This window comes from Acartia tonsa, chromosome 4 (genome assembly GCF_053477335.1).
Source record: "Acartia tonsa isolate MP-2025a chromosome 4, ASM5347733v1, whole genome shotgun sequence".
Classification (NCBI taxonomy): Eukaryota; Metazoa; Arthropoda; class Copepoda; order Calanoida; family Acartiidae; genus Acartia; species Acartia tonsa.
Window position 1 is genome coordinate 27,517,820 of NC_137263.1, and position 19,216 is coordinate 27,537,035.

At 33.8% G+C, this 19,216-nt stretch overlaps 2 protein-coding genes across 9 annotated transcripts in view; both read left to right on the forward strand.

Annotated features, from left to right (window-relative positions):
- The window catches only part of LOC145318060 (uncharacterized), a 31,505-nt gene extending 22,528 nt beyond the window's left edge, over nucleotides 1–8,977 (forward strand). The window contains exons 5-6 of one of the 8 annotated variants that reach the window (XM_080159385.1): nucleotides 1,360–2,328; nucleotides 8,871–8,977. In XM_080159385.1, coding sequence (XP_080015511.1) covers nucleotides 1,360–1,992 — 633 coding nt within the window. In that variant the 3' untranslated portion in view covers nucleotides 1,993–2,328; nucleotides 8,871–8,977. Of the gene's footprint in view, nucleotides 1–1,359; nucleotides 2,329–8,747 lie in introns of all 8 variants that reach the window. The other 7 variants (XM_080159386.1, XM_080159387.1, XM_080159389.1 and 4 more) reach the window with 7 other exon arrangements.
- Nucleotides 8,977–19,216, forward strand: part of Rbcn-3A (rabconnectin-3 alpha) — a 43,734-nt gene continuing 33,494 nt past the window's right edge. Inside the window, exons 1-5 of the mRNA XM_080159379.1 lie at nucleotides 8,977–9,244; nucleotides 9,665–10,176; nucleotides 14,951–15,074; nucleotides 16,328–16,504; nucleotides 18,655–19,191. Of these exons, the coding sequence (XP_080015505.1) occupies nucleotides 9,008–9,244; nucleotides 9,665–10,176; nucleotides 14,951–15,074; nucleotides 16,328–16,504; nucleotides 18,655–19,191 (1,587 nt within the window). The 5' untranslated portion in view covers nucleotides 8,977–9,007. The remainder of the gene's footprint in view (nucleotides 9,245–9,664; nucleotides 10,177–14,950; nucleotides 15,075–16,327; nucleotides 16,505–18,654; nucleotides 19,192–19,216) is intronic.

The window sequence follows — 19,216 nt, forward strand, 5'->3', positions numbered from 1 at the left end:
AATCCCATTTCCGCAGGGTTTTCTTACTTAACCTTAAAATAAAAAAAAGGTGGGGGGGGGGGTAAAATGTGGTGGCTCGTGCCACGACATACCAGCAATTTTATTTTGGATGCTACTCCCTTAGTTTTAGAGATAATTGGGTGAAATCTTTTGGGCTGGGTCAGTAATTACCCCAAGTTTTGGTATCTTTCAAAAAAACGGCGGCGGGACCGCCGCTCCCGCCGTTCACCGCCGTTTTCCGCCACCGCCCCCAAAAAAAATTTTATTTCATTTCTCGCCGAATTAGGCAATTTAGAATCATTTGAGACCATGTTATTTTTTTCAAAAATTTTTCCCCTTATAACCAACCCTGCGGTACCGCCGTTTAGGTAGGTCAGTAAAAAATATTTGATTAAAAAATCGCCGCTCCCGCCGTCCACCGCCGTTTTTCGCCGCCGCCAAAATTTTTTTTATTGCATTTCTCGCCGAATTAGGCAATTTGAAATCATTTGAGACCATTTTATTTTTTTTTCCAAAATTTTTCCCCTTATAACCAACCCTGCGGTACCGCCGTTTTCTGCCGCCGCCGTAGGATGGCTTAAAGGGTAAAAATTTTTGAAAAAAAATAACATGTTCTCAAATGATTTCAAATTGCCTAATTCGGCGAGAAATGCAATAAAAAAATTATATTTGGCGGCGGCAGAAAACGGCGGTGGAAGGCGGGAGCGGCGGTACCGCCGCCATTTTTTAATCAAATATTTTTTACTGACCTACCTTAAAAGATTTTGTTTCAATATCTTTAAAAGCACAGGAGAAGCACTGAATTTGAGATATACCTTGATAAACGAGAATTTGAAGAAAAAAAGTCCCCCCGCAGGGTTGGTTATAAGGGGAAAAATTTTTGAAAAAAATAACATGGTCTCAAATGATTCTAAATTACCTAATTCGCTAGAAATGCAATTAAAAAAAAAATTTTTGGCGGCGGCGGAAAATGGCGGTGAACGGCGGGAGCGCCGCCGTTTTTTTTTAAAGATACCAAAACTTGGGGTAATTAGTGACCCAACCCAAAAGATTTCACCCAATTATCTCTAAAACTAAGGGAGTAGCACCCAAAATAAAATTACTGTTATGTCGTGGCACGAGTCACCACATTTTACCCCCCCCCCCCCCCTTTTTTTTTCATTTAAATGTAGTATCTATAGGGCTAGGCTTTTGTACCAAGTTTCAAGTGTCTGGCTCAATATTTAGACCATTTTGTTCACAGGTTACGTTTAAATGTCATTACGCCCCCCCCCCCTCCCCTTTTCTAAATGTTGATTTTATGTTTTCTTTTTTTTATTCAAAAAGGCATAATTTTTCATGATAACTATTCTTGTTTAGAATATGTGTGATGGTGAAAGTCATACTGGAGATGAGAAACAAAGCATTATTTCTTGCGATGTTGAATCTTCAACATTTCCTCAGCTCCCAGAAGCTCTTGGCTCTGTGGAAGAAAAGGTTTGTGAGTACATCAGAAGCATTGAGACTGAGACACTGATACAATCCCCCTGGATTCAAGGTCATTTGGCTGGAACTGCAATTCAAACATCAACATCTTTACAAACTCCATACAGTAATCGTATAAATAAAGGGCCACTTTTCTCTCCTGAACACTATGTTTCTTTAAACAAAAGATCATTGTCCGATTCCTTTGCAGCTAGTCAATTGTCAAGCATGGACTCAACAGATAAACAAGTAAAAGAAAATTGCAAATCGCCTACAGCTGAAGGTGGAAGGAATCGTGTTTTATCAGACGAGGCCAACGTTTCTGTCTGTTCTTCTCGTTCACATGCCTCTCGCGCTTCTCGTGTTTCTGAATTAGGTAGCTTGACCGGAAGAATTGGGCATGGAGTTGGTGCTGTTTCAAGTATTTATGGCATTGGGATTTCTGGCCAACTTGTCACTCCGTTTCCAGAGGATTGGCAGTATAATACAATACCGGAAGTCATTGAAAATGATGATGAAATTGATTGACAAACCTAATTATGACTGTGATTTTTAATACATCAAATCTCAGATAAGAAAAAGTGTATATTTATTATCTTAATTACATACCTATTGTTGTTTAAATACTCTATTAATTTAACTTGTTTACATTCCACGCATATTTTTTTTAATTCAAGAGAAAATATGATTTCATATCTTGTAACTTTACTGGGGCAAAATTAACTTCATAAACAAACTCAACATTAAGAACGGATTGTGCCCAAGCGGATTTCTGCACAACATTAAAAGCCGCCAAAATGTGAAATTAAAAATCTCTAGTAGTCAATAATTTTAGGGGTAACTTAAGTACACCATGCAAAACAGGTGCATAATATCGATTTCATTTTACTTGGATTCTCAAATATTAAAAAAAAGATTATGACCTACAGACCATACAGCTAACCGTTCAAAACAAAGATTGTTTTAGAGGATTTTCCCATAGTTATTCCATAAAAAGACAGTTTCTCATATTTTGTTAAGCTAGGAAATTTTGAAAACAAAGAAAGTTCTGAATCGAACTGTAGAACAAACGAACATAAACACTTAATAAGGAGAATATTTATTTCTCGTATTCATTCAAATACAGTGGATAGGAACCGGTTCTCATCCATACGAAAAAACTATGTCTAGCATCGTATTATATCCAGCTTTCTACGAATATAAAAATGTAAAAGCATTAGATTATAACCAGTTTTTTTAGCTGGTGCCTTCGGAACCTCGGGGCTAAAAAAATGGTTTTAATCTTATAATTGTACATTCTATATCCGCGGAAAGCTGTTTATAATACGATGCGAGAAATATTTATTAAAGGTATACACAAAATTGTATGTTAACTTATTGCAAAATTGCGTAAATAAAGTATTCTGTTTAAGGTCATACTCATACCTACTTACATTTTTAGGTCTTGATTATAGAGATTCTTCGCTTATAATATTGTTATCCAAGAAATCAATTTTCTAAAAATCAGATTGATAGGATGATTATATCATACAAAAATCATAATAAGGCTGACCATAATTATAGAAAAGCTTTGCTTTTATAATATATATTACGTGGAACCCCTGTTAATTTATATTACTAAATGCATACCATAAGCATATAAAATCATATAGTTATACTACACTGCTAGGATATGCAATAATTTATATTATACATTATATATTTCTTCCGGCAGAAGAGATTTTATCTAACCTAATACCTACACTGAATTAAGTTTGTTAAAGAAGGCGTCTTAACTTTTTTGCTTTTTATTTAAGATAGCTAGCCGGTTCTTTTAGTAAGTAATAGATGTAAAATGGTCCATAGAATTCAAATATGCAATCGGTTTTTTTTGTAGACCTCTTATTTTTGAAGTAATTTAAGTTTTAAAAAAAAAATTTAAGTCAGTTTTAAGGTACTAAAATGCAACAAAATAAAAGAAGAAAATTGCCAATATGAACAAAAATAGTTGAGTAATTATTGAAAAAATCTTTTTTTTTAACTTCGGTTTAATAAAAACTTTAAACCTAAATATTTTCTCAAACAGACATAAAAAATATAGGTTCATATATACCTTTAGAATCAGAAAAATATTACGAATCCATTCTAAGCAAAATTGAAAAAGTTTTATAAAACTATAATAAAAAATATAAGTTTATTTTAAGAATCATAATTTTCGGCTTTAAAGGGTTGACTTGAACAAAACCTAAACAAATGTACATACACTGTAACAGATATTTTTTTAACACAAGAAACAATAATGCATTTTTAACTGCCTTGTTTTGAAGTTTATAAACAAACTGAAGCATATTTGTTCATACTTTTTCATTCTTTACATGTTATGTAAGTATCACTATTTTTATTGTAGTATCTATTGTATATATTGTATGAACAATATTCTTTTTTTTTGTCAATTCTATTGGTAAAGTTTTGAGGTGAAGCTTCCTGATTCGTCAATTTTTGAGATTTTTGATTGGCTAGTTTAATAGTTAGAATTAAGTGTTGCCTGTAAAGATATAATATCTTAGGCCATTTTTATTTTTTAAAGTTTTTACTTTTTTTCAATTTTGCTTAGAATGGATTCGTAATATTTTTCTGATTCTAAAGGTATATATGAACCTATATTGTTTTTGTCTGTTTGAGAAAATATTTAGGTTTAAAGTTTTTATTAAACCGAGGTTAAAAAAATAGATTTTTTCAATAATTACTCAACAGAATTTTAAAAGTAAGGTGTCAAGTTAAAGATCTTACTATTTTTGTTCATACTGGCAATTTTCTTCTTTTATTTTTGTAGCGTAGTATAATAGAAACAAACAGTTAATTTACTAATAATGTGTATTAATTCAATTACAGATTATAATATAAAATAAGGTTATAATAACTATTACAGTAATAATATCACTTTTGGTCTGTGCCAAATCCCAGAGCAAATGATCTTGCTCCAAGAAGGTAATACACAAGACTAAAGTTATATTTGTCAAATACATATATTTCTCTTGACAGAGAGAAATGTACTTTTTATATTACATTTTGTTGCGTTTTAGTACCTTAAAACCGACTTAATTATTTTTTTAAAAAAACTTAAATTACTTTAAAAATAAGAGGTCTACATAAAAACCGATTGCATATCTAAATTCTATGGACAATTTTACATCTACAACTTACTAAAAGAACCGGCTAGCTATCTTAAATAAAAAGCAAAAAAGTTAAGACGCCTTCTTTAACCGGAAAGCACTACTATATATATTTATATTTTTACAATTTGTAATCATTAATCTTTTACCAAAACCAGAGCTTCCTTTATTATGGTCATGGTATCAAAAACTATGTCATTTATTTGAGGAGGAAATGATTTTAAATTAACAGAGAGTGGGAAGATAAAGCGTAAAGTTGCATTCAATAACAGCTGTAACTCTCTTAATTTCAACTTGTTGTGGTCTGCCTAAGTAAATAATAAGGCAGAACCCAGTCCGAAGTTATGAAATACCCCACCGTCTTTTCGATACTTTTAATACAAAATAAGTTTGCTGGTACTCAATGCAACATTATGTGTAAATCCTCCTTTCCCTCGTAAAATTATTTATAACAGTAAATATATCTTCATAAAAAGATATGAACAACTATCATTGTTTACAAATTCAACTTCTATTTTTTGTCATTTGCATTAATTTTCCACTTTTTTTTGGGGGGGGGGATTATTTTATTTTGATAGGACTTTACACTTATTAAATCTGAAAAGTCATATATTTTTACATATCCTGCGTGCTTGTTTTTTTTTAACTACTCGGACTAGAACTACAATGAATCCAGCAAAAAGAAACAAGTTGACATGATAGTTGCTTTAATGTTAGACAATATGAAACTGTGAAAAAAATGTCGCCGAATAGTTGCAATCGCCTAATTAAACCCTATGAAATAATTTGAGACTGCTAACCTAAATTAGTATGAAGGGAGAAGTTTCTGGTAAAATCCGTAAAGGTTATGTGTTATAAGTTAAAAACAGTAGTAGAACGATAAAAAAGGGGGGGGGGGGGTAAAATGTGGTGACTCGTCACACGACATACCAGCAATTTTATTTTGGGTGCTACTCCCTTAGTTTTAGAGATAATTGGATGAAATCTTTTGGGCTGGGTCACTAATTACCCCAACTATTGGTATCTTTAAAAAAAAACGGCGGCGGGACCGCCGCTCCCGCCGCCCGCCGCCGTTTTCCGCCGCCACCAAAAAAAAAAAAATTATTGCATTTCTCGCCGAATTAGGCAATTTGGAATCATTTGAGACCATGTTATTTTTTTCAATAAATTTTCCCCTTACAAGCAACCCTGCGGGGGGACTTAGTCATTTTTTTCAAATTCTCGTTTATCAAGGTATATCTTAAATACAGTGCTACTCCTGTGCTTTTAAAGATATTGAAACAAAATCTTTTTAGGTTGGTAAGTAAAAAAGATTTGAATTAAGAAAACGGCGGCGGGACCGCCGCTCCCGCCGTCAGCCGCCGTTTTCCGCCGCCACCAAAAAAAAAATGTTTATTGCATTTCTCGCCGAATTAGGCAATTTGGAATCATTTGAGACCATGTTATTTTTTTCAAAAAATTTTCCCCTTACAAGCAACCCTGCGGGGGGACTTAGTCATTTTTTTCAAATTCTCGTTTATCAAGGTATATCTTAAATACAGTGCTACTCCTGTGATTTTGAAGATATCGAAACAAAATCTTTTTGGGTTGGTAAGTAAAAAATATTTGAATTAAGAAAACGGCGGCGGGACCGCCGCTCCCGCCGTCCGCCGCCGTTTTCCGCCGCCACCAAAATTTTTTTTTTTAAACATAATCTTTTATATTTTAAGGTGTTGGGTGGGTAAGTAAAAAAGATTAACAAAAAAAAACAGCAAAGTGACCGCCGCTTTTGTTCTTTTTCGACACCCTGCTCATCTAAGAAATAAAACATATTTGTATCAACTTTTTTTACAAGGATGAACCTGTTTGAATAAGGATGGGATTTTAGACTTAATGCAGCATTTTTTCTAAAAAAAAAATATTTTATTATTCACAGAAACTAAAACAAAAAAAATAATCTAACCATAGGTACAGTACATGGTCTCAAATGATTCTAAATCGCCTAATTCGGCGAGAAATACAATAAAAAAAATTTTGGGTGGCGGCGGAAAACGGCGGCGGCGGCGGCCATTTGTTACTGACCTACCTAAAAATATTTTGTTTCAATATCTTTTAAAGCACAGGAGTACCACTGAATTTAAGATATACCTTGAAAAAGTCCCCCCGCAGGGTTGCTTGTAAGGGGAAAAAATTTTGAAAAAAATAACATGGTCTCAAATGATTCTAAATTGCTTAATTCGGCGAGAAATGCAATAAAAATTTTTTTTCTGGTGGCGGCGGAAAACGGTGGCGGACGGCGGGAGCGGCGGTCCCGCCGCCGTTTTCCGCGGTGGTACCTCTGCCATTTTTAATTTATTTAAATATTTTTTATTGACCTACCTAAAAAGATTTTGTTTCAATATCTTTAAAAGCACAGGAGTAGCACTGTATTTAAGATATACCTTGATAAACGAGAATTTGAAAAAAATGACTAAGTCCCCCCGCAGGGTTGCTTGTAAGGGGAAAATTTTTTGAAAAAAATAACATGGTCTCATGCAGGGTTGCAAAGAAATGCAATAAATTTTTTTTTTTGGTGGTCGCGGAAAACGGCGGCGGGCGGCGGGAGCGCCGCCGTTTTTTTTGAAAGATACCAATAGTTGGGGTAATTAGTGACCCAGCCCAAAAGATTTCATCCAATTATCTCTAAAACTAAGGGAGTAGCACCCAAAATAAAATTGCTGGTATGTCGTGTGACGAGTCACCACATTTTACCCCCCCCCCCTTTATGTTAACTTTAAAAAAAATTTTGTCTATAGTTCTTTTCAATAAGATATATACATATTTAGTGAATATTATCTCCCTACTACTATATTTAAGCCTTAAAACACACACCTTTACGGATTTTACCAGAAACCTACCTCTCCCTTTGTTAGTTAATATTTTGGAAATACAGGGTGCGGCCGCCAAATTGTCGTGAACTTTTTACACAAACCATACATTTTTCAATATTTTTTTTTTTGAAATCAAAACTAGGACTAGCGTACATGTGTAATGTGTATTTTATATGTTTAATCGATAAAATCGGTATTGGCCTCAATGACGGCTGCAGGCTCTTCTTAACTTGTCCTTGTCCATGGAGCCTAATACCTCCTTGATGGAAGCCATGATGAGGACCTGGGTGGTATGGGGATGTCTATCAACATTTCTTTTGACAAAGCCATAGGCAAAACAGTCCAAGGGATTAAGGTTGGGAGAGTTAGGAGGCCACAAATCCTTATTTTGACCAAATAACAGTTCTTGTAAAATTCGAAAATTTCTCGGTTCTCTACTTCAAGTCAACCTGGGGTACCCTGAAATTCGTTTTAGGATATATATTTAAATGGTAACTCTAGCTCGATTCCTATGCCTTTTCCAAAATGGTATAAAACAACTTTCTAGCTAATCTGTGGGCATTTTTAGAAATTCCTTGTCAAAGAGTAGGTTGCACAATGTTCAAATCTTGGATCCTCGGTTACTGATTTCAATGTTCTAAGCATGCCTTGGTGTCACTTTTTGTCTTGGATCTATCAGATTTAAAGTTGGCGACAATTTGGCCGCTGAACCCTGTATATTAGATTAACCAGCTGCACCCAAACTTCGAAATGCCTAATTTGACCCCCCTCAAAAAAATCTATATATATAAAGCTTGGACGTCCTTGCCTCCAATTATCTATAATACAAAGTAGCTTGATGTCTGTCCGTCCGTCCCTTAAGATCTCGGTAACCTCTGAACCGATCGGATTCTAATCTTCAGGGTATCTACCAATTGGTCCTGTGGTGGTTTTAAGCTATTTTCTTGGGGGGTGGGACACCCCCAACCCCCCCAAAAATAAAAATCCCCCCCCCCCAATTTTTTTTTTTTTTTTTGCAGAAGATTTCCTAGCTCCTTTTATTTTTGCAGAAGATTTCCTAGCTCCTTTTTTTATGCAGAAGGTTTCCTTGGTCCTTTTACGAATTTCGCCTAAATTTTTTTTTGATCACCTCTTGGGGCAAAGACCCTAAAGGCTAGGGGCGAAGCCGCTAGTTCCATATACAGTAGTATATGTAGTTCCATATTTGGTAATGACACAAAAATTAACGGGAGATTTTTTTTATAGTTTTATATTGTACCAAATTAATACATCTATCATACAGTATCTTTTTTTGCCGATATTTTTAGTGCTTTCGCGTTGATTGGGTTTAAAAAAATAGCACTTTAACCTATTCATCTTCTTTTGTGAGAACATTAAAAAAATTTATTTTATTGCGACACAACAGCTTCTCGTACCTGATTTTGTCTTGTCTTAAATTTAACCATCCACTAATCTAGTAATCATTGCATGATGAATTTAGATTATATTAAATAATATGTAAATATTTACAGACTAAAATGAAAATAGTACAGGAATAGAAAAATGAAGTGTCACCAGATCTTAACTGGGGCCTGTAACCCGGGAGACAAAACCTTTGCTGTTGGAAGTGTCCAAGGTGTCAGGTTGACAGCATATGCAGCTGGATGTAATATAACTATCCTGGCAAATAACTTCCAGCGTGTACAAATTATACCTGGAATTTGTCACAACAACGTCCAGATTTCTTGTGTTGATGTTTCTAACAATACTGGAAAAGTTGCCGTAGCTTATGAAAACAAGGTACACATTTATTTAAAGTTTTCTTCAATTAGACAAAAATTTGTTATTGACAGGGGAGTATATTCTAAAACATATGTGGTTGTGGGGGAAAAATGTAAAAATTAAGAGAATATTTTGACATTTAATTTATTTACTTATCTGTGTAAAAAAATACTGAAATAACGCTTTACAAGTTAAAAAAGGTATGATCTGTTGTATCCAGTGTTATACATCAGAATGTGTTAATTTTTTAAAATTGCAATCGACATGTTTAAGTCAATAATAAACAGAAAAGTTGCGATCGGCGGCGAAAACCGCAGTCGCATCTAAAATATAATTTGTGGCGATTTGCAGAACCAGCGTTGCCGCCATTAGTTATGACCTGAAAAAAATTAGAAAATATACTCATACATTACATAACAAGTAGCTAAATATGTTCAGGTATGTGTGTTTGAACCAACTCCATTGGAAAGCCGTGGAACCTCTAAGCATGGACTGGACTATTGGTGGGTAAAAACAGGTGAACTTGACCTGGAGTGTAGAGTGGCCAACCTAGCATGGAATCATGAAGGAACAAGGCTACTTACAGCTGGAGAGGTGCTACAGATGTGGAAATATAACTCTGGAGCAAAATTTGATTTAACAGAAGAAAACCAGAGTGGGGCGGGAGATGCGTTAGAATCGCGATTTGGCAATTGGGAGTCTATCTGGCGAATAAGACCGCCAAATCCAGTCTTCTTTCTTGCCTTTTCTACAGACGGAACTTTATTTGCTACAGCTGGCAAGACGGATAAATTAGCTCGAATATGGTATGAAAATCAGCAGCTGCTAATGCCAAGTCAACAAACTCTGGATATGGATATGAGTAGGATTTCATATGGATTTATTTACCTGGCGCACCCCAGACCCGTAACTGGATTTTCCTGGAGGGATACCAGCAAATATATGCCAAGGTATAAATAATAGACAAGTAAGTAGGGGGGATTGGAAGTTTTTCCACTTTTATTGACTCCCAATGATTATTGGGCATAGATTTAACGTTAAATAAAAGGTTATCTGATATAAAAGCTTTTTTTTATGAATGATTTCACTCCTATGGCATATTCTATAATAGCATTACAGACAGACAGTGTGAGGGATTCTAAGCTTTATAGAACCTGGTTTTGCATGTTGGAAATTGTTTTCAAAGTTGTAAAATTAAATATTGATCTTTCTTAAACTTACAACAGCTAGAATATAGTGATATTTTAAAATATGGTAATGGAAATCATTTTTAACTTATAGAAGCGTAAATGAGTTACATATATCTAAAATGGTTTTAGAAACAAGAACAGGGGTGTATATTATCAAATTTGACCCGGCTGATGGGGGGTGGGGGGGGGGGGGGGGTAAAGAAATAAAAATATGTGGTTGGGGGAAAAACAAATGTAAAAATTAAGAGGGCTGAAAGCATTTTTTTCTATTTTTCTCCCCTCTTTGGTTAAAAAAAAAATATATGGAAGGGGGCATAATATTAATAAAATAAAGAGTTCTGAAAATATTTTTCCATTATATCCCCTTCCTTGCTGGAAAAAACTAGGAGAGGAAAAAAAATATAAAAAAATTGCAGCAGGGGAAAAAATGAATCTTGTGCAGAACCCCTGAACAATAAGAACATTGTATAGCAGTGTAAAAAATAAATTGTATTATTTTTACCAAAATTCTATTTCTTCCGTTGATATTATTAATAAAAGATCAAAAGTCAAAATATTGCGAGAAAAAAATGTTTCTTATTCCCCCCCCCCCCCCCCAAAAAAAAAAAATACAAAATTTATAAGTTTTGAGCTTACAATCCACAATATAGGGTGGCTAATCAACTCATTTATGTAATAAAAAGGTTCCATTTAAAAAATTCATTATATGAAAAAAGTTTTCTGGAAAAAAAATCATCTCAATATCTTAAAAAATAAGCTCATAACTTAAAAGGGGTAGTTTCACGAAAGGCATTTGAACTTTATTTAGTGAACCGAATATTTTTTCCTGGTTAATTGGTTAAACTACATTTATATGGCATATATTTGAAAGAATTTCAATTTTCTACCACGTAGTTTTTAAAATATCAAGACTTGAAAATAGTCTTTTTAAATTGCATATATCACAAAAAGACGATTTTCAAGTCTTGATATTTTCAAAACTACGTGGTTTATAGTTTAACCCATTTACTAGCAAAAAATATGCAGTTCACTAAATTAAGTTCAAATGCATTTCGTGAAACTACCCCTTTTAGTGTTTTGGGGGGTCTTTTGCCCCACTAGCCCCTAGACAAAAAGTTTTAAAGGTAGATCCAATCGTATAAGAGAGTTTACAAAAAGAATTAGGTTGATAACTATAAGAACAAGTCCAAACGCCCAGGGCAAAAGGGCGGAGGGGATGTGGTGACTCGTCACTCGACATACCAGCAATTTTATTTTGGGTGCTACTCCCTTAGTTTTAGAGATAATTGAGTGAAATCCTGTTGGTTGTGTCACTAATTACCCCAAGTTTTGGTATCCTTGAAAAAAACGGCGGCGTGACCGCCAATGCCGTTTTCCGCCACCACCAAAAAAAAAATTTTAATTCAGTGCTACTCCTTTGTTTTTAAAGATATTGAAACAAAATCTTTTTAGGTAGGTCAGTAAAAAATATTTAAATAAAAAATAGCAGAGGTACCGCCGCGGAAAACGGTGGCGGGTAGCCGTCCTCCGCCGTTTTCCGCCGCCACCAAAATAAAATTTTTATTGCATTTCTCGCCTAATTAGGCAATTTGGAATCATTTGAGACCATGTTATTTTTTTCAAAAAATTTTCCGCTTACCACAATGGCATAGACTCGAAATAAAGTATTACCACACTTTACCAATAAACTGTAAACAAATATGATAAATATACAAGCAAAATAACAAGTTAATGTAGAGATTCAAATCCTTCTCGTCCCTTCTAAGCATAAAATGAATTTAAAAATTTTGAATTTAGATTTTAATTTCCTTATAAGGATGTTGTTTTTATATGTCGTCTTTATGACAGGTAAATATTTCATAAATATTTTTCTTAAATTATATTTATAAAAAAAATATTGTACGATAATATCAAATTAAATCAAAAGTATTTCAATTTGTTTTATTTTTTTGGTGCTAAAATCATCCCGGACTTGAATGAGAGAAAAAGTTTGTTTTGATTAAAATTGCAGAAAGAACATATCATTAAAATACACAATAGTCTCTTTGTGAGTTTAAATTTATAACATTATTTTTTGTTAATGAATTAATGAAAAAAAATTGTTTTTAACATTCGACTTAATGGCATCTTGTATAATATACTTTACATTCCATCTTAAAAATAAATCTGTAAGACATATATGTTTAGATATCTGTAAACCACCAATTTATGACTATTGAAATTTGATCAGCTGATAGGTTTTAATACTAGATGTTTTTTTAAGTAGCGCAGCTACTCTAAATCTAGAGAATAAATCTAATTTTGCTTAGAATTTACTTTTAGGTGTTTTTAACATTGTAAATTAAAGATTTTATTTTGATAATTAATATTTTAAAACAATATCTTCTATAAACTGTGAGGAAGTTTGATAAAATTACGTTTATTTTGCAAGCTTGATTGAAAATACTTCATTATTTTTATAATTCTGACAAAATAGATTTTCTGTTTAAATAAATAACATAGCCACAAAAAGCTTTAAGTAGTTATTGAAATATTTTATTACTATTCTTGCTAACAAAATATTTGTTAACTATGTTTAAATTGCATTTTTAAAATAGACAAGAAAAATATCCTACTGAAATGCTAATTTTATGAAGCTATCTTAAACCTTTTCCAAAAGTTTGTTTTTATAAAACTATTGTATTTTCCATTGATTTTATTGATTATATAGGTTAAAAATATCAAAAGTATTTTTTAAAGGCTATAGATTAATTTTGATTAATTCCGATTTTTTCAATTTTTTTCAAATCTAAAAGAATAGGTATGCATGTCTTTTCAAAGAATATTATATAAAAAACAAAATTAAACATATTCAGGCTATCAAAAAGCAAAAAATATTCTTTTTTACCTTTAAATAGCAAATTTTTAAAATCATTAGATTTTAAGCTTATTTTGCATGGAAACACACTTTTCCAGTTATTTTTTCTCAACAATGGATCTTAAATGATTATTACTAAAAATTTTTATGAAAATGTTATTAACCAAAACTTGAAATAAAGGAAATAATTGCCGTTTGCGAAAATGTGTGCAAAAAGTTGCCAATATCTTGTTAGAAGGGACTTAATGGATTTTAATTCTTACAATTTACAACTTAGTGGACTATAAACTTTTAGAAAAGAATCACTTTAAGGTGAAATTTTGAGGGTCAACTTTTTTTAAAAAAAAATTCGCAGTGTTACAAGCAACCCTGCGGGGGGACTTTTTTAAAATACTCGTTTATCAAGGTATATCTAAAATTCAGTGCTACTTTTGTGCTTTTAAAGATACCTATTGAAACAAAATCTTTTTAGGTAGGTACCGCCGCGGAAAACAGCGGCGGCGGATGGCGGGAGCAGGGCTGCTTGTAAGGGGAAAATTTTGGAAAAAATAACATGGCCCCATAATGATTCCAAATTTTAATTGCCTAATTAGGCGTTAATGCATTAAAAAAAAATTTGGACAGCGACGGAAAATGGCAATAGACGGCAGGAGCGGCGGTACCGCCGGCGTTTTTTTTAATTCAAATATTTTTTTACTGACCCATCAAAAAGATTTTGTTTAAATATCTTTAAAAGCACAGGAGTAGCACTGAATTTAAGATATACCTTGATAAACGAGAATTTGAGAAGAGGATTGCTTGTAAGGGAAAAAATTTAAAAAAAATAACATGGTTTTAAATGATTCCAAATTACCTAATTCGGCGAGAAATGCAATAAATTTTTTTTGTGGCGGCGGGACCGCCGCCGTTTTCCTAATTCAAATATTTTTTACTTACCATCCTAAAAAGATTTTGTTTCAATATCTACAAAATCACAGGAGAAGTACTGTATTTAAGATATACCTTGATAAACGAGAATTTGCTTGTAAGGGGAAAATTTTTTTGAAAAAATAACATGGTCTCAAATGATTCAAAATTGCCTAATTCGGCGAAAAATGCAATAAAGAAAAATTTTTTTTTGAAAGATACCAAAACTTGGGTTAATTAGTGACACAACCAAAAAGATTTCATCCAATTATCTCTAAAACTAAGGGAGTAGCACCCAAAATAAAATTGCTGGTATGTCGAGTGACGAGTCACCACATCCCCTCCGCCCTTTTGCCCTGGGCGTTTGGACTTGTTCTTATAGTTATCAACCTATGGAGTTTGTCTGCTGCTAAGATTTAATTTTCTTTAATATTATTAGATGGCAGAAAATTAGCCTTAAACCATACTGAGACTTATTATTAGAAATAAGATAGCCTAAAACCATCTCAGGACCTATAAGAAGCTTCACTTTTTTCAACCCCTCCCCTTTTTTCCATCCCCCCAATACGGGGGTGCCCAGATCTGCCCTTAAGGACCGATAAGGGCGGACCGAAACCGCACGCCCGATTCGAATTTCGGGCCGGATCAACTCTGACTTTAACTTATCTTCTCCTTTGTGTTTTAGAATGTTATTTTAAAACTGTAATTACACTAATCCCACTCCTTAAACAAACTCTATTTGTTAATTAATATATATTAAAATTCTACCAGGTGTGCCGTGGCAAATATGTTAGTGACTAACTGTGAGGACAATATATCACGTTTGTGGTGCGAGACTGTTCTTCCTGATGATGGTCTTATTAGCCTTCAACAGCTAGATCCACAAGCATCTCAGGTTAGAAAAATAAGTTTAGTACAAATGGAAAGCAACAATAGTAAATTCAATAAATTGAATATTATCTCAATGAATGAGTTGATATCAAGTTTTCATATACATTGACGCTTCTTTGAATAGGTATATTTTTAAGAAATGAAAGGGTATATTAGTATTTCTCCTTGAGTTCAAATTTTTTTCATTATACATATATACACTTAACTTTATACAGGGTGGGGCAAATAAGACCGAACAAACTTTAAAAGGCCATAGCGCCAAAACTACTTGACCAATCAGGACGTTTGACCCCACTATAAAAAGCTTAGGTAATTACCTTTTAGCATACAAAAATCTTTGGACGAAGATAGGCTCGTACTCCGAGCTGGCCGCGCTTATGTTCAACAAGGCAGATTCGAAATGCGCCGGTGGAAAAATCTGGATGCTCGACTAGGGCCCATTAAATCGGATCTCAGCCCATCTGTAGATGAGGTAGAGTTATGCAACTTGCTGGGGATACTGTTAGATACACAAATAAGACACTAGAAAAGACTAGAGCTCTCTATCTAAAGTGGCTTGGCTGTAGTACTCCGGCAAAGTGAAACGTGGCAGATTTTAAGATGTCAAAAATTGTGTGAAATCATGAAAATTTCTCGTTTCGCGACGTTAGAGACCCATATGGAACTTAAAAACTCATTTTAGACTATGGATTTCGTTGACAACCCTAGCTGAATCTTCATACCATTTCTAAAAAGGTATAGAACGTCGTTCAAGCTCAACTGTGGTCCAAATAAGAGCCTCCGTGTCAAAGGCTAGCGTTAAAGTTGGGTGAATTTGGATCCTGCGGTTACTCATGTTCCTAAGGAAATGTGGCCTCCCAGCAGCCCGATCTTAATTCAATGGACTTTTGGGCCTGGGGCTACTTTGAAGCATGCACCAATATACATGCCTATACAACAAAGACCTCCCTCATTGCCACCAACAAGGAGAACTACGCCAGCTTGGACAGAGACATGGTGACCAGGGCCTGCGGGCGGTTCCGGGGGCGGGTGAAGGCGGTGATTGAAGATGGCGGCGATTTTATTGAATAATCTATTAGATATATACCTATTTTGCTTGCCAGTTTTTAAAATTCAATAAAATCTTTAAAATTAACGATTTTATGTTCATTTGTTTAGAAGTTAGAATTTGTCCGGTCTTATTTGCCCCACCCTGTAGATTCATATTAATAAATATGTTTAAAGCTTTGAAAAGAAATCAATTTTCGTTCTCTTCAGGACCCGCATTTCCGTGCACACAGACAGAAGCAAAGATTCATAGAAAGGCTAAAGCATATGCGCCAGAGCTATGCCTCCAGAAAACTCCTGAGAGACGCAGATAACCATATTCCTAGGCCTATACCTTCTCTGCCATCCTCATATTCCGTGCATGACTTTCATAACTTTAATTATCAGGTTTTATATTATGTCCTTATAGACATTTAGTTTTACCATCAATTAAATTGATATATTTTTGTATGCAACTTTGCGTAACTTTGATCAATTTTTTTGCTTCAAGCATCGGAATAATTCCCATTCGTACTATTCAGTAGTTTGATGTCTATCTGTAGGATGTTAAGGTGCCTGTCTGTTTGAAACTTTGCTTGTCCTAGACATTTTAATCAGATTTCTTTCTTTATCAAAACTAATATTGTTAAATACACTTGTTGTCGATTTTTTTGTATGCCTCGCCTACTAGTTATTAGTTGTAAAAAAAGGGATCAGTAATATTTGACATAAAATCACTTCACATTAATTCATTTCACATAAAACATTTCACATAAAGTATCATTTGACATAAACTCATTTCACATACAGGAACACTTCACATAAAAACGTTTCACAAAAACTCATTTCACATAAAGGTACACTTCACATAAAGGTACATTTGACATAAAGGAACATTTGACATAATGGTACATTTTACATAAAGGTACATTTGACATAAAGGTACACTTCACATAAAGGTACATTTCACCAAAAGGTACGTTTGACATAAAAGTACATTTCACATAAAGGTAAACTTGGCTTAAAGGTACGTTTCACATAAAGTTACATTTGACATAAAGGTACATTTGACATATAGGTACATTTGACATAAAGGTACATTTTACAAAAATCAAAATAACTCTTCTACTATGTATAAAAAAATCCTAGAATTCAATATTAATTTAGAAAAAGGTCTAAGAAAATTACCTTAATGAGTTTTAAGGTGAAATGCTTTTTAGCTCCTCACAAAAGCATTTTTAAGAAACTGTAATTTTTATTTTTTCACATTACTTGATTGGGATGCATTTGCAGTAAAAAATCTTCTTTAATAACTTAGGTTATACCTATTAAAAAGGAAAAAAAACTTTTTATTTGACAAAAAAATCTAAAGACAAAAAAGTTATTAAAGTTTGATTTTTTTATAAAAATATTTAATTACAAATCCTCATAATAAAGTAGTAGGATGTCTATTTGTTTGTACCGAAGGATCTCGCTAACTGCTGAACCGATATGGATCTCCATATTCCTATTGGTTGTATCAGAAAACTCAGTTTATTCTGAATCACCCTGTATAAAAAGCCATACTTTGAAAGATAAAATTTCTCCCCCAGGGGGGACCCTTCCCATTTTTCATGAAAATCGAAATTGACATTTTGCTAAAAAAAAGCTACCAGAACACTTTTTCGTGTAAATAGTCATTATATCATAAAAGAAATGGGTTAGAGTTGCGCGCCAAAATCTTTTGCATTTTGAGTCGGTCTCATGGGGATTATATGTAGAAACCATCTATCTTTAGTGTTAGTTTTTCATTCGCCTCACATACATATATATAAAAAAGCCTTTTCTTACATTTTATTATAAAAATATGCATAGAAACAAAAATAAATGAAAAGTACTCAGGACATTTAAGCAAAGTATAAATATTTAAAGAAAGAAAGGGGGGGGGGGTTTAATGCAACCATCTCGTAATCAGTGAGCAAATGGCACTTACAATTCGAATTTCGATCTGAAATTTTGCATAAGTAATCCTTGGTAGGTCTATTTTCCCTAAATCGAACAAAAAATTGAAAAGGTAACGGCTAACGGCTCAGCCGTTTAGCTGTTTTTTTTGGCTATTTTTAGGGCAATGCCATAAATTATGTAGGAATCAACTTTTTGAAACACATTTTTGCTTTAAATCATGTGAAATAATACAAAAAAAAAACAGTTTTAGATTTCTAGTACCAGCAACTAGCGGCTAGAACCGTTTGAAAACGTTTTGGAGCAGCATAGAGTATTATGTAGAGATAGGTTTCGTGATGATTTCCCTTGAAAATATTTTTAAAAAATGGCTAAACTGCTGAGCCGCCAGCCGTTAGCCGTTACTTTTCCAACTTTTTGTTCAATTTAGGGAAAATAGACCTACCAAGGATTACTCATGCAAAATTCCAGATCAAAATTCGAATTCTAAGTGCCATTTGCTCACTGTTTACGAGATGGTTGCATTAAACCCCTCCCCCCCTTATTTCGATATTGATTCACATCAGGTAAAAGTATTTTCGCCCTGTTCTCTTTGATAATAATCATTTAATATTTAGGGTATGACTATCGCGCCTGGCCTGCATTTTCACTTAGCTGCAACTATCAATGCCCTATCTGATATTCCCCTGGTCCCCGCCATGAGCAGTGGTAATAATGCTGGTGGAGCAAACAAGTTTTCTCTGCACTGGCTCAACAACAAGGAAATTTATTTTAGCCTCGAGGCTGAGAAAATCCTACAAGAGCTGACTAAGATTGCACTGAAGCGTGACGACTCTATCGTAGAAAAAGAGCTATTGCAGGAGGCAAAGGAGCCCAAGTTTAATAAGCAAGATCCTACAAGTCCTACGCATAGTGCTAAAGAACTATTGATAGGAGGTACTGGGAGCAGTGTTGGTCTTGCCGGAGAGGGAGCACAAGGTGGAGCTTTTGGGGGCGGCGGAATTTCCCATACTCCAAGCGTAACAAGTTTTAATACTGATATTAGCCAGCCCAGCACAATGTCAAATCACCAGTTTACATTATCTGAAGCATTAGATCGGAGGATTGAAGTTTTGTTGCAGGACTGGCACCAAAGTTCTGATCTTTTATTTTCGGTAAGCTTTAGTAATATTGTATTTT